This window comes from Gossypium raimondii, chromosome 4 (genome assembly GCF_025698545.1).
Source record: "Gossypium raimondii isolate GPD5lz chromosome 4, ASM2569854v1, whole genome shotgun sequence".
NCBI classification, from domain to species: domain Eukaryota; kingdom Viridiplantae; phylum Streptophyta; class Magnoliopsida; order Malvales; family Malvaceae; genus Gossypium; species Gossypium raimondii.
Window position 1 is genome coordinate 16,385,816 of NC_068568.1, and position 14,823 is coordinate 16,400,638.

General features: G+C 34.4%; 1 protein-coding gene across 1 annotated transcript; it reads left to right on the forward strand.

Moving 5' to 3' along the window:
- The first annotated feature begins 11,352 nt into the window (after positions 1–11,352).
- Positions 11,353–14,776, forward strand: LOC105767954 (serine/threonine protein phosphatase 2A 57 kDa regulatory subunit B' beta isoform). The gene is made up of 2 exons (XM_012587577.2): positions 11,353–12,905; positions 13,951–14,776. The coding sequence occupies exons 1-2, from the start codon at positions 11,748–11,750 to the stop codon at positions 14,272–14,274; spliced, it is 1,482 nt and encodes a 493-aa protein (XP_012443031.1). The 5' UTR covers positions 11,353–11,747; the 3' UTR covers positions 14,275–14,776.
- Positions 14,777–14,823: the final 47 nt, after the last annotated feature.

Genomic DNA, 14,823 nt, shown 5'->3' on the forward strand with positions numbered 1-14,823 from the left:
CGACAGTATGTTATGTCGTGACTTCGAGTGGCCTGATGTCGTGACGTGAAAAACTATTTGGTGACATCATGACATAGAGAAGGTGACATCACAATGTCGACCTTGATTTTAAAACTTTACAATTTGATCATATTTCGTGCTCGGGTCAATAAAAGATCTTTCATAAGCTTGATTAGGGCTCAAATTTAATTGTATAACATATTATGAATTTTTTTAAGACATGAATGTTTGTTTAAATGTTATAATTACGGTATATTTGATGATAGTTACTTCAGAAACAAATGTGGCATCCTATAGCTTGGATCTGACAATCGAAGCAGGCAAGAGGTGTTACACATATTGGCACATCTACAGCATTAAGGCCACCCCATAATTATCACATATCAAATATCAAACATATACTACCATTTCTAATTTGCATTGAAGTTTCCATTTATGTTTAGTTGAATTTCACCTGACAGAACTATAGTAAAACAGTTTCGGATACAAGAGAATAAGTTGTTCACACAAGTTGATATCATATTGAGATTACCCATCTAGGCTAAACCTACGATACATATAACCCAAGAATCTGCAACAAATACTAGATCTCGTAATAACATGTAAAATCCCTAATCAAATGCAAGTATAACCCTAATGGCATGCCATACATATCATAACCTTTTACTAAGTTCACACGGGCATCGTTTTCGTATATATGTCATTACCAATCACTGTACATAATTACATATTACATTTAAAATTTCCATAATCAACCAACATTCACATTTGCACTCTATACTATTTCATAATAGTCAATGTTCACATGACTTTTCAATTTAGTCCATTTTAAGCCACATATACCAAATTCACTAAATTCTATTTAAATCTAACATATAGATAAAATCAAACACAATTCATACATAACATAAAATAGGATAGTAAGTTCGTATGAATTTTTCATTCAAAATATGAAAAGTTGATAATTTAGGGACTAATTCAAAATTTTAGCTTTTCCCTAATCAACTCTACTTCAACCCAATTCTTGATCTAAAAATTTATTTTATATCATCAATCAATACCAAATATTTTCATACCATGCTATGATATTTATGCACCTATATGAACATGATTTTTAATATCCTTAAAAGTTTACATTTTATTCAATTTAGTTCCTACACTGGGATAGTCAAAACTTTTAATTCCTAGCTTGGATTAAAATCGATTTCATTTATGACATAATTTCATGACAAATTTTACATTTATTCAATTTGGTCCCTAATATAACTAAGTTAACAAACAAGCTAAATTAACTTTACAATCTAGTCCTGTTTATATTCTAAGCTTAAAATCTATCAATTTCAAGCCTAATTTTTCAAGAAATAAACAATGGAAACTTTATAAAATTTCAACAGTTTTACAAATTAGTATATGAGCTAGCTAAATCAAGCTCCCATGACTCCAAATTCATAAAAATTGCAAGAAAATGACTTGAATTCACCTTAATATTAATAGTCGGATTCTTTTAGAGCTAAAAACCCAGTCTCCTTCGGTTTATAAGGCTTTGGATAGTTGAGAAGAAGAAAAAGATGACAAATTTCCACTATTCTATCCTTTTATACTTTGATTAAACATTAATTATCCTTAATTAATTAACTAAACCTTTAATTATTCTACCTTAATCACCATTAACCTTATTATTGGAAATTAACATCACCATCCACTATATTATGCTATAAAATGGTTTATTTACCCATTTTAGGCCTTTGGTCAATTTTTATTTAAGTCCCCAAGCCTTTGGCTAATTAAAAATTTATAACGATTAAAACTTATAACGATATATTTGAAAATTAATATTTACGAGCTCGGTTTACGAAAATAGGGTTCCAAAACTGCGTTTTCCAGTACCAGTGAAAATCAAGTTGTTATAGAACTCGTAATTGTGCCTTTAAATCCCATGACACAACAATAATTCGTAAAGCTCGTTCGTGCTAGTTGTGCACTAGAAGGAACCCCGAGTACAAAGAATCCTAAAAGCCAAGTGTTAGCCTTGCTTTTTCCCTTCCCATTTTGAACTCCCAAAATCTCCATATCACCACCCTAACTGTGAGTACTCCTCATCATTCTCCCTTTAACAAATAAGAAAGAAATATCAATAAAAAACTTATCGAAACTAGAATTTAGATTGATTTAAAAAAGAAACGAAAGACTAATACTTAAAGGAAAGAAAGAAAGGAAAATAAATCGAACCAAAAAGAAAAAAAGCACAAAATTTTAATCCGAAAACACTTCAATTGTAATAAAACATCCTTGGGGTAAAAAAATGAAAACTTTATAAAGGTTTTTCCACCAAGAAAGCTTGTAGAACATGTAACACTCTGTTTCCAATTAACTCAAAATTGAGAATGATTAAGAGACTAAATTGAAAGAGACCGCAAGTGGCAGCTTAGATTAGAAGAAACAGGAAATCTAGAAACCAAATTAGACATAGTTAAGATCCAATTTTGGTTCGGTTAGGATGGAACCAGTCAGTTCCTTAGGAGGAAACATCATAATTAGCAATAGGCGATTGTCATAAGGCTGGTGATAGCACGGGAAGGGCTATAAATAGCTAGGAAATGGCTCCCGAGGATGATTTTCTTGCTGACCTTGTTTCCATTTCTCCTGCTCTTCATCTTCTTCAGTAGCTTGGAGAAGGAATAACCATGGAAGATTCTGCATGAAATAGACTTCATGAATGATAAGATGGAAAAGGAGGGAAACCAGTGAGCTGGTAAGATTCTTAGCCTTTCTGTGTACGTAAAAGTTAGGGAAATGAAGCAATAGACTTCAGAACCATTTTAAGGGTTCTGCATGTTTTTGGAAAATGGGTTTAAGCTAAGAATATTGAGTATAACCCATGATTTTTGGTTGTAATGCTTAAATTCCAGGAGAATGGAAGCTTTGGCATTTGAAGGATCTAAGCTATGGGAACGACAAAAGATTCAGGTGAGTTCCAGACTCAAAACCTATTATTATGGTCTACGCTGTTAAATATGTCATGTTTGCATAAGCATAAAATATGATGGCATGAGCACACATTACATGAAATATGATGAAGTTAGGATGGGAATAGGGAGAGAACCCATTAGTTACCACCTCAGGCGAAGTTCCGGGCCTTGCAGAGGGAACACTGCAGTGCTCGAGCATTAAGGTTAGATGGCATAAAGGAGGTAATATGAGGAGGATTTGAGTAATATGAATCATGGAATGGCATTTACCGTGATGGCAGTATCGACTAGTCCTTTGGGGCGACACCATAACAACGGTATATGGCGTAAGACCATAGATGAAAGACGCTATGACAGTCTGGTTTGTGGTACGTAACGTATGACCATGGATGAAAGACACCATGGCAGTATGGTACACAGTAAAATGTATGTAACACCCTAAAATCAGTCCAATTGCTAGAGCCGAGCTATAGGATGCTACAATAGTAAACTAGAACATTCGCAAACAATTTATTCAATATTATTCAATAATCAAAACCGAAAACCTTTGAACAAGTTCAGAAGTAAATTGGAACCAATCTGAAATATTTACAAAATAACATGAAAAATGCAAAATAGGGGTTACCAATTACTCAAACAGAGCCAAAAGATCAATTCATAATAAATTACAATCATTTCCATTTTACATAATCATATCGGGACCTAAATTGAACTTATGGAACATTTAAAAAACCCAAGAATGATTATGCATTAAAACAAAAATTTTACAAAATATAGGTAATTAATGAAAACAGGGGTCACGTGACCATGTGGCCAAGTCATGTGACAAAGGCATAGGCCGTGTGATGCAAGGACATGGTTGTGTGGCCAAACCATGTGCAAAGGCCTAGACTGTGTAGGAGGAGACACACGGTCGTGTCTCCAGACCATGTAACTAATTGATGCCGTGTATACCTAAATTCACCAAAATTAAACAGACAGCACGGCCGTGTGTTAAACTGTGTGGTAGACCGTGTGTGCTGTATGGTACCTTGAAATACAATATTTTCAATAAAAGTTTACTTAAATCCCAATTATATCAAAAATCTTGAATTCAACTACTCAAAACACATAAAGTTATACCAAAACATGCCGAATTTCTAATTTAAACTAATATACAATAAGACACTTTCACATCCAACCTAATTCTCAAATCAAACATTCTCCTAACCACATATATAATCACTAATGTTTAACATACCAAATTTTCCATCTAACATGTTTATAATCCAACTCAAACCATATTCAAGTAATACCAAATGAAATCCTATCATTGCATTACATAACAACATTCTCCAAACACTTGTATATATACAAACCAACATCTAATCGTTCATCAAAATCAATTAATCTTAGGCCTAACATTATATTTCAATGTCAACCATTCCACCAAAATAAAATCAGGTTGGCATTTCGAAACTAACTTCTCCATCACCATATGACAATTTTGAACACATTAGAGTTTTAATTTCATCAACTCCAAATACCCTATATACTTATTCAACACTTACCATATCAATGAAACAACCTAAATCAATAAATGCATATATCACAACTATCAACAAACATATATACCATACATTTCATTCAAGATTTACCATTTACCAACTATTTCATGAACCAAGATCAAACATACTATCACCACACATGCATTCTTCACATACCATACAAGCATACATAAGAATCTTTAAATTAAACCTTATACAAAGCAACCATTATAACATAAACTTCAATTTAAACTTCCAAACCATCAACCCAAAATAACCTATATACATGTCACAAAACCAGAATCAAATGAGTCAAAATCTACCGAGACTGAAGCTTGGTAGTGTGAGCTTTGAAGTTAATCCGACTGCCTAGTTCTACAAAACGTCAACTACAGAAAACAAGAAAATAAACAGAGTAAGCTTATAAAGCTTAGTAAGTTCATAGGTATTTAAACAAAGCTCTTACCTCGATTTACAATTAAGTAAACAAATATAAATAAATTTAATACAATTTCCTGTCAATACATTTAAAACAATTAGGTGAATGTTTCACATATCAATCGTATAATCTCTCAATCATTTAATATGACGTATTTGTATCATTCAATAGGAAAGATTCGACATATAAAATGCATCAACCATTTGATCATTTCAATTCATTTTCATTTTTATTTCTTTTAAACACATAATTCTATCACCAATATTGCATTTACAAATAGAGTGTTTCATAACTATAATTTTCCAGATATTTTATATCGTTTCAAACAACCTTTAAACACATAATCATTATTTATTTAATTTCATCATTTAACATTTCAATATTCATATAAACATACCATATCCAAATAATTCATGAATTCAAAACATATATTTTCTTTCAAAAAATGGCCCAATGAACTATAGCAAAGTAATTCGGATACTCGAGTACCCCAAAACACACCAGAGAGCACCAAATTAGAGGCATGCCAATCGTATTCTAATCGTTTACTACGTTCAAACTTGCATTTTCTTTCAACAACCATACATTCTAACCCTATTGGCATGCCAATCATATCCTAATCGTTTACTATGTTCAAACATGCATTTTAACTTAATTCATCACATTAACAAATCAGAGGCATTTCCATAATATCCGTACACATACTGCAAATCCATTACATCCATTTCAAGGTCATATAATTCATATTTCACAATCATTCATCAATTTCCAATTAAATACTCTTTCACCTTATACTTAATTGTAAATAATTTATCATTACAATCCAGTATTAAATAACCACATATCATTTTATCTAATTCAAAATAGCATAAATTATAAATATTTATATATACATTCATCACATTTCAAGTAAATCTTACTCACCTTACATTCAACCTTAAATAATTAATATCCTAAATTCCATATTAATAATTCAATCACAAATTAATTAACTAATTCATGCAACATATAACATGAACATACAAACATATATCTAATCTATGAACTTACCTAATACAACTAGCAAGAAAATTTGTTTGTAAGGACTATTCTATGGTTTTTCTCATTTCCTCAATTTTCCTCCGCACGATTCAATCTTTGATCTATATAACAATTAATTTTAATTTATTAAATTAAAATAACTTATTATATTCATTTTTATTAACATGACTTATAATTTCCATTTTATAAATTTTCCTTAAAATTTTACATTTTGTTCAATTTAGTCCCGAAATGGAACTTATCATAAATTTCAAATTTGGACTTCAAACTTTAAACCAATTTCAGATACATTCAATTACAGCCACATATTATCAAAAATCACAAAAATTATACATCAATTTCAAGATATTAACAATTTAGTCCTTATGTTCAAATTAACAAACATCACTTTATAAAATAGTCCTTAAACATTTCATAGCTTCCATGTCCACCCTTTTCTATCAACAACATCTAAAAATAATCAATGGTAATTTTTTTTGAAAATTGAAATACAAATTAGCTGGACCTAATTGCAACGATCTCAAAAACATAAAAGTTACGACAAACGGGTGAAAAATGGCTTACCAAGCAAATATGAAAGCTTAGTCGAACTTAAGGCTTTAACCATGACTGTTTTTGTGTTCTTTTTTTAGTAAAATAGGTGGAATATTGAAAGCGATGAAGATAATCACTTTAAAATATGTTTTATTATATTTTATTAATATTAAAACATTATTTAATATATAAATTTCCCTTAAAACAAACATCCACCGTCCACTATCATTAAAAAGTGGTCAATTGTCACTTTGATCCTCAAATATTTACATTTTTAAGCCATATAACTAATAATACTCTAAAGTGATTAAACTTTACAATTTTTACAATTTAGTCCTTATACCTAAATTAGTCATTTAATCACTAAAATTTGGACCAAAACTTAATATACTTACAAAAACGAAGTCCCAATACCTTATTTTCTAAAACCACTTGACTTGTGGGACAAACAACTTATACTTAATTATTTGTTCAATTAGTAAAATTTAAACAAATCAAAATTCATTATAAACTATGTTTGACCCATAAGTATTAAATAATAATGTTTAAGAACTCACTCATCGGATTTGTAGTCCTGAAACCACTTTTTTTGACATCACTAGAAAACATGTTGTTACAACTATATGGCATAAGACCATGGATGAAAGACTTCATGGTGGCAAGGTATAAGGTATGCGGTGTAAGACCATAGATGAAAGGCGCTATGGCAGCCAGGTATAATGAGTAAGACCATGGATGAAAGACTCCATTGCATCAATTGATGGTATGCTAGGATGATGGATAGGTGTAAGACCATGGATAAAAGACTCCATGACATTCATGGAGGTAAGTCCGCTAGGACAGTAAACAAGGGGTAGGCCCGTTAAGACAAGGGAAATGGGATGAGAAGGGCTTAAGACCATAGCTCGACTATGGCGGCCAGTAGAGTCCGCAAGGACATTAAGAGCAGGGTATGTTACTAGTACACCAAGAATGAAGAACCGCACAGGTAGAAGGAGAGTTAAAAGAAAGTGTAAGTATGGTAACCGGATCATGAGGAATTCGCTAAAAATGGTGATAGAGATGGAAGTTATCCAGGCATAGGCGAAACCCCAATAAGAATTAAAGCAAGATAAGCCACGTGAAAAGCTGGCCTAATTATGAAGATGTGAGAGGGGAAAATATCCAAGGATCACAAGATAAGATCTGTAATCAAAAGCCACTAGGAAGGGTGTAATAAAGTAGTAAGAAAGAAGTGAATGTCCTCGTAAGGAGGAAACAAGCAAGTGAGATGACAAGCTTGTATAGTTGTAGGGGCAATAACATGTTAGTTCAGCAAGTTGGACCGCCCTTCACTTATGGGGAAAAAGAATACCCAAAAAAGGGCTGGTGTGAAAGGCGGATTACTAGAAGTAATCCCCTTTCTCCAAATAGTAAGGTGGAATGAGGATGGGTTCACTAGAGTGGTGAGTCATGTTGAATGTAGCACCTCATGGAAGTGTCAATAAGTTCTTTGGGACTAAGGTATGAAAAGAAAGAGTCTACCAAGGACTGGTAAGATCAAGTCCACCAAGGAAGGCATGACCTAATGACCCTTCAGTAAAAGACAAGTAAGCGCTACCACAGAGGTACGAGATGTTAGATATACGTACAACCAAGTAAGATAAGGGGTCAGCGAACACTATGTAAGCAATGTACATGAAAGTAAAGGGAAAATGAGGAGTAAGGATAAGACTCGCTGATAGGGAGAAGTATTTAGGATACGGATGAGTGAAGAGTCCGACTAGATAAAGATCTCATGGTGGGCCGGGTAGCTCAAAGATTCGAGTTGAGTTTGCCACCCTGATGTAGAACGCTAGCCTTAAGTGAGAAGAGAGTATCTATATTTATTTTGTTATACATCCGTTACCCTTGTGTGATGGGTTTAATTTATGGTACAAAAAAAGGAACATATAAGTTCATTTCAATTTACAAGAGTTTGTATGATGATCGTAGGATTTGCAAGGTTGATTGAGGACTTCGAGGAGGGACCAAGCTAAATGTTGCTGAGCACGGGAATCTAAGGCAGTTAGAGTCATGCATATTGGAGGCTCCGCTTTAGGAATTGCAATACTATAGACGAATAACACCCTTAGAATCTGGACAATGGAATAGTTAGCCCGACTAAGAGTTGTAAGGGGGCTCATTGTAAATAAACGGACTGATTAAAGTTAGAAATTTAAGAGACTAAGGATTTTGTGGCAAGGCCTTAGTTGTAAGAATAATTATTAATATTATTAGATTGATTTTATTTTAGTCTGTTCCCTGGTAACTAAGCTAGAAAAATTTAAGTATAGGTCCATTTGTGACACTCCATATCCGGATCCGGTGCGTGGGTTGCGTGTGGGGTGTTACAGAACAAGCCTCAAAGTATAACCATCAGATGACTAACACGTGTCCAGTGAAACGACGCATCACAATGGAAACTGACCACGTTGTTTCCTGAGAACGAGTTGTACCACATGGTAATCAATACAAGTACATGCACGCATAGAAAGAAGGAACGATGCCAACCACACATATGCTACATGCAACGAAGCCAAAATGATTCAAATTAAAAAATCCCAACGAACACTTTAAACTTATTCGACACGTTTTAACGTCTAGAGGTATGTCACTTTATAACCTCCCTTTAGACTTGGGGGCAATTGTAATACCCTCAACCCCTTGGGTACAACTCCTCAAGGATCAAGGTAAACACCTCAGAAAATACCCCCAAAGTGCCACTCATCGAAAATAAGGTCCAATCCTTGGAGCAAATACCACACCTCAGGAAAACCCCTTGCATGTCACTGATAAATGCCAAAAGTAACATGTTTTAGCCTCATTCTTAATGCATTTTTGGATGATTATTTGAGTTAAAATGGTGAATTTTATGCTCTTAAGCCTTTAAATTCATGTTTCTATACTTAGGAGAGCATTTGGGAGCAAAAGGAGCGAAAATAAAAAAATCGAAGCAAGTTTCAAGAACCACGTGGTCGTGTGAGACACATGGGTTTCCACATGGCCATGTGCCAGACCATGTGGATTTCAAAAAACTGCACTCCGAAAACACAAAAAAAAAATACAATTTTTAGGTTTTTTGGGCATCCTAAGACCCATATATACCAAATATAAGGATAGGGAAGTAAGCCGTCAGAGAATATTGAAGAAAACAACTCGAAAAACACCATTGAAACTGACTCTGAAGTAGATTCCCATCAAGATTGAATATCTCCTTTTAATTTGTTTGAAGTTTATTATAAGTTTCTTTATTTCTTGTAGTTATACCGTCTTTGAAATATTTTTATTTGTTATTATAAACTAATTTTCTAAATTCCTAGGGGACATGAACCCTATGATAAATTTTGTTATTTGTTTTCTATTGTTAGGCAATAAATACTTGTATATTATTCTCAATTATGTGTGCTTAATTCTTGGTTTAATATTTCTAGGCTATTAATCAATGTTTGATGTGCTTAAATTAGAGAAGGAATAGGCCTTGTTTAAGAGTAGATCTAGCATAATTGAGTGGAGTTGCATGCAATCTTAGAAATAGGATGACATAAATCTACCGAATTAAAGTCAAATCTAAAAAGGGAATCCATAGATCTAGTTAATGCGATAAGAGGAGTTTTAATTAGAAAGAAATTTCAATTAATCAAATTAGAGTTAGTTGCTCTTAGTCTTGAAAAGAGATATTAACATAATTTAGGGATTTTTACAGATCAAGATACTAAGTGAAGAAATTGCATTTTGGGTTGATAGTGACAAATAAAGTCTAGGAGGATTATTTATTGGGTATTGTTTCGCTTCTTGGTTGTTAATCATTTGTTTTCCTGATTCGTTCTGTGTCGTGTTTTTTAGTTAATTAATTTAGTTAATTTTAGTTTTAATCAATCACTCCAATTTGTTGGTTAAATAATAAAAAGACAGTAATTACTAGTACTTTTAGTCTTTATGGGAACGATATTTGTGCTCATCGTAGCTATACTATTAATTGATAGGTGCACTTGCATTTGTCGAATTTTTAGTTGGTTTACGACTGCATCAGTCACCTCTAGGAGCACAGAATGAACAAACTCATCACTTATCACCTCTCTTGGAAATGATATGAGAATTCCTCGAAAAATCTTTGATTTAAGCACACCTGTACATAAACCACATATGGGCCCTATGTGAAGGCCCTACGATACCTCCACTTATGAAAACAAATGCTAGACACTGATTCCGTTTGACACAATTGACAACTTGTCCAATCGTCACCCTAGCAACCATGCCTAGACCTAGACTTGCCACAACAGACTAGTTTTATGTAATCTCCCCTATCACCTAGAACACCAGGATACGTGGAGCTTGGGGATCATAACCCGCCATATATAGCCAACAACAACTCACAAATTTGGGGACGAAATCTCTCTCTCTCCCCCTGCCAACCTTGTGCTTTTCTTCTCCGTTTGCTCTTTTAACCACCAAAGATAGGGGCTCTCCGCCTCACATTAAACCAGATGGACCGCAGAAAATCATTGTAACCCTCCCTTGTTGAATCCTACACTCAACATGACGTTATGTTTTAGAGTGTTTATTATACAATTAAACTAAACTAAATTGGTTTTTATAAAACAAAACCATTTTAATTTCTTTAACAATTATTACAATAATAAAGAAAACAGCTCAAATTGTGATCCAAAATTCTGTGGGCCGCACCTTCTGTAGTAAGCCACGTGTATAAAAACAATGTCAAATAATAAAAAGAAAGTTTTCTTGGATAAGTTGAAAATAAAATTCCTCCTCATTAATCTACAAAATTTATTAATATTTTTGTTTAAGACAATGTTTTTTAAGAAAAGCTATCCTTCCCTTAAATACCCTCCACTCTCCGCCCACACACACTCTCTCTCTCTGTATTTTCATTTTCTAATTTCCTTAAATTAGTTATGTCCGATTGATCGCCGGAACACCGCCGGTTGCTAAGCTGATAACAATCCGGCGATATGTCTTTCCAAGTGACTCGTTCCAAAATTTCGATCAATCAACGGTGACAATTTCCAATAAGAACAGATGGAAATCCTATTCTTTTTCTAATCTAAAATATTCCCTTCCTTCAGATCCATATTTGAAATTTGTTCCTTAGATGCAATTATACCATGCAGGCCTGTCCATTGAGCCTAAGAAAACCCTAGCTCGATTGCTCAACCTAATCTTTCTTTCTTAGGTTTTTTCTTTATATTTTGGTTCAAAATGTTTAAGAAAATTATGAAAGGAGGGCATCGGAAGCCTTCCAAATCGGATTCGACAGAAAATTACGCGTTCGGTCCACCAGGCTCCCACAATCCCGGTTCGGTGGTCGTCAACCATGCTTCTCGGCCCGTGTTGAAGGCACCAGAGCAGAATTGCAGCCCCAGCGCTCCTATAGCCCCGCCCCCGCTCTCGACGGCCGCTGTTGAACCTTTGCCGTTATTACGAGACGTCCCCGTTTCGGAGAGACAAAGTCTATTCTTGCGAAAATTACAGATTTGTAGCTACCAATTAGATTTCACCAATATGTTAAAAACGGTCCGAGAAAAAGAGGTGAAGCGGCGAACGTTGCTGGAACTCGTCGATTTTTTTCAATCCGGTTCAGGCAAAATCACGGAGGTGTGCCAGGAAGAGATGATTAAAATGGTCGCAATCAACATTTTCCGGTGCCTCCCTCCGGCGTCTCATGAAAACACGGGTCAAGAAGTCACGGATCCTGAAGAAGAGGAAACCCATCTGGACCCTTCGTGGCCGCATTTACAGCTTGTTTACGAGCTTCTTTTGAGATATGTCGTGTCTTCGGATACGGATACTAAGGTTGCGAAGAGATACATTGATCATTCTTTTGTTTTGAAGCTGATCGATTTGTTTGATTCAGAGGATCCCAGGGAAAGAGAGTATTTAAAAACGATTCTTCATAGGATTTACGGTAAATTCATGGTGCATCGTCCTTTTATTAGGAAGGCCATAAATAATATTTTCTATAGATTTATATATGAAACGGAGAGGTATAACGGGATCGGGGAGCTTTTGGAGATTCTAGGAAGCATTATTAATGGTTTTGCGTTGCCGATGAAAGAGGAACATAAGTTATTCCTTGCGAGAGCATTGATTCCTTTGCATAAGCCCAAACCCGTGGCTACGTATCATCATCAGTTGTCTTATTGCGTTACTCAGTTCGTTGAGAAGGATTATAAGCTGGCTGATACGGTGATTAGAGGGCTTTTGAAGTATTGGCCTGTGACTAATTGTCAGAAGGAAGTTCTCTTCCTTGGAGAACTTGAGGAAGTACTTGAAGCAACGCAATCTGCTGAATTCCAACGATGTATGGTTCCTCTTTTCAGGCAGATTGCACGTTGTCTTAATAGCCCTCATTTTCAGGTAACTTTCCAAAGCTTTTTTTATTTTTGTTTCTTTTATAATTATGTCTTTATGAGTTCCCAGATTTCCAATAATAAATTGTGAAGTTCAATTATTGGATTAACAAACATTATGATAGTAATTATTTTGATGCCGAATTTTGTCAGCTATAACTGCTGGGTACTTTAATGTAATTTCCTGTGATTCTGAATGTTGAATTCTCATTCATGAAGCATAACCTTTGGCACTCTGGGAAGGTTCTGTATTTATGATGTGTTTCCGGAAAGTTGTATGGCGTTGCCAGTTTTGACCATTGTATTTGCATTCCAATGGTTTTTCTCTTTCAGCATCCAATATTAAAAGACACTAGAGTGGCTCAGTGTCCAATTCTGTAAACTACTAGTTTCAATTTTATTCTGTGGTTAGTTTATCTATGCTTGCTTGAATTGCTCGAGTCATAATTTTCGTGGTGATTGAGATCCGGTCAAAAAGAAGAATAATCAATTGTTTTTGCTTTATGTAATGTCTAAATCATTGGTTTTCTATTGTTCTTTTCTTTCTCCATATATAATATTTTATTGCCCTGCAACGTGGCTTCTAGAATAAACTTATGATGATCAGGTAATTTTAGAGTTTATAAAAGTATATATGATGACCCAACCATCAAATTTGTGGTTGCAGGAAGCTCTTTCTGTTGTCTCCTATTACTTCTGTTCCATTCATTTCCCTGCATGGCTGCTTATTATGAAATTAAGTTCACCAAAATTGGAATAACAATCCCTTCTTAACAAATGTTCAATTCAAGTACACTTATTGCCTGTAGATTCTGCACTTTATAGCCTCGTCTTGATTATAATCTTCAGCGATTTATTCTTTCTATATCTTTTATGTCTTTTCGTATTTCTTTAGTCTTTTAAATGGCATTTTACCAGTTGGGTTAAGTTGCCCACGTATGATAGATTATGTTTTGTAGAGGATAGAATGGAATTTAGGAGTTGTCGGAGGGAGCTGGTTGCTACAGAATTATTTTCTATAAAACTTCCTAAGATCATTTTTTATATTGTAGGTTTCGGAGAGAGCGCTCTTCTTCTGGAACAATGAGCACATTGTAGGCTTAATTGCTCAGAACCGGCATGTGGTATTACCACTCATCTTCGAGGCGTTGGAAAAGAATATTCTAGGACACTGGAATCAGGCGGTTCATGGATTGACCGTGAACGTGCGGAAGATGTTCGTGGAAGTGGATGCAGAGTTGTTTGAAGAGTGTCGGAGACAATACGAAGAGAAAACGGCCGGAGCTAGAGAGGTGGAAGACCAACGAGAAATGACATGGAAAAGACTAGCAGATGTGGCGGGAGAAAGAGAGGGAGGGAATTTGGTTGCAGTCTAACTGATTAATCACAACCGGTATGTGCAGCATAAAAAAAAAGGATTGGATTTAAGCTAATGGCTCTGCTTCCGTTCCCTTCTCCATTTTGGTGGTATTCTACTATTCTTTCTTCAATCTTCTTCTTCTAGTTTTTTTCTTTTTCTTTCCACATATTAATATTTTTTTGTGTCTAAATCTGATCATTTACCTGCCCCGAGAAAATTAAATGTGTAATCTAAAATGCAACATGCTGCAGATTAAGCATGATCTGTAAATGTATGGAATTTGTGTAGTAAACATACTGCAGATGAAGCATGATCTGTGAGGAACGACTTGTATGTTTTTTTGCAATGTTACTTGGTTCTTCCAACACAAAAAGAAAAAAGATGTATAATATGTTTTAGTTTGTATTCATAATTCATTGTAGTTATCGAAATATTTATTGTGTAAGACAAAGTAGGATAAAGTTGTTAGAAATTCAGGCAGATGTTAATGAAAAATGCCTCAGGTTTTGGTTGCTTTATTATTGCCTAATAGATAGGACTGACTGACAGGGATTCCCATTTTCGT

Bases quoted from the DNA above. Each gene is read 5' to 3' on its own strand.
- LOC105767954 (XM_012587577.2), top strand. From the start codon at position 11,748: ATGTTTAAGAAAATTATGAAAGGAGGGCATCGGAAGCCTTCCAAATCG. The intron at 12,906-13,950 runs GTAACTTTCCAA...TTTATATTGTAG, and splicing joins TTAATAGCCCTCATTTTCAG to GTTTCGGAGAGAGCGCTCTT.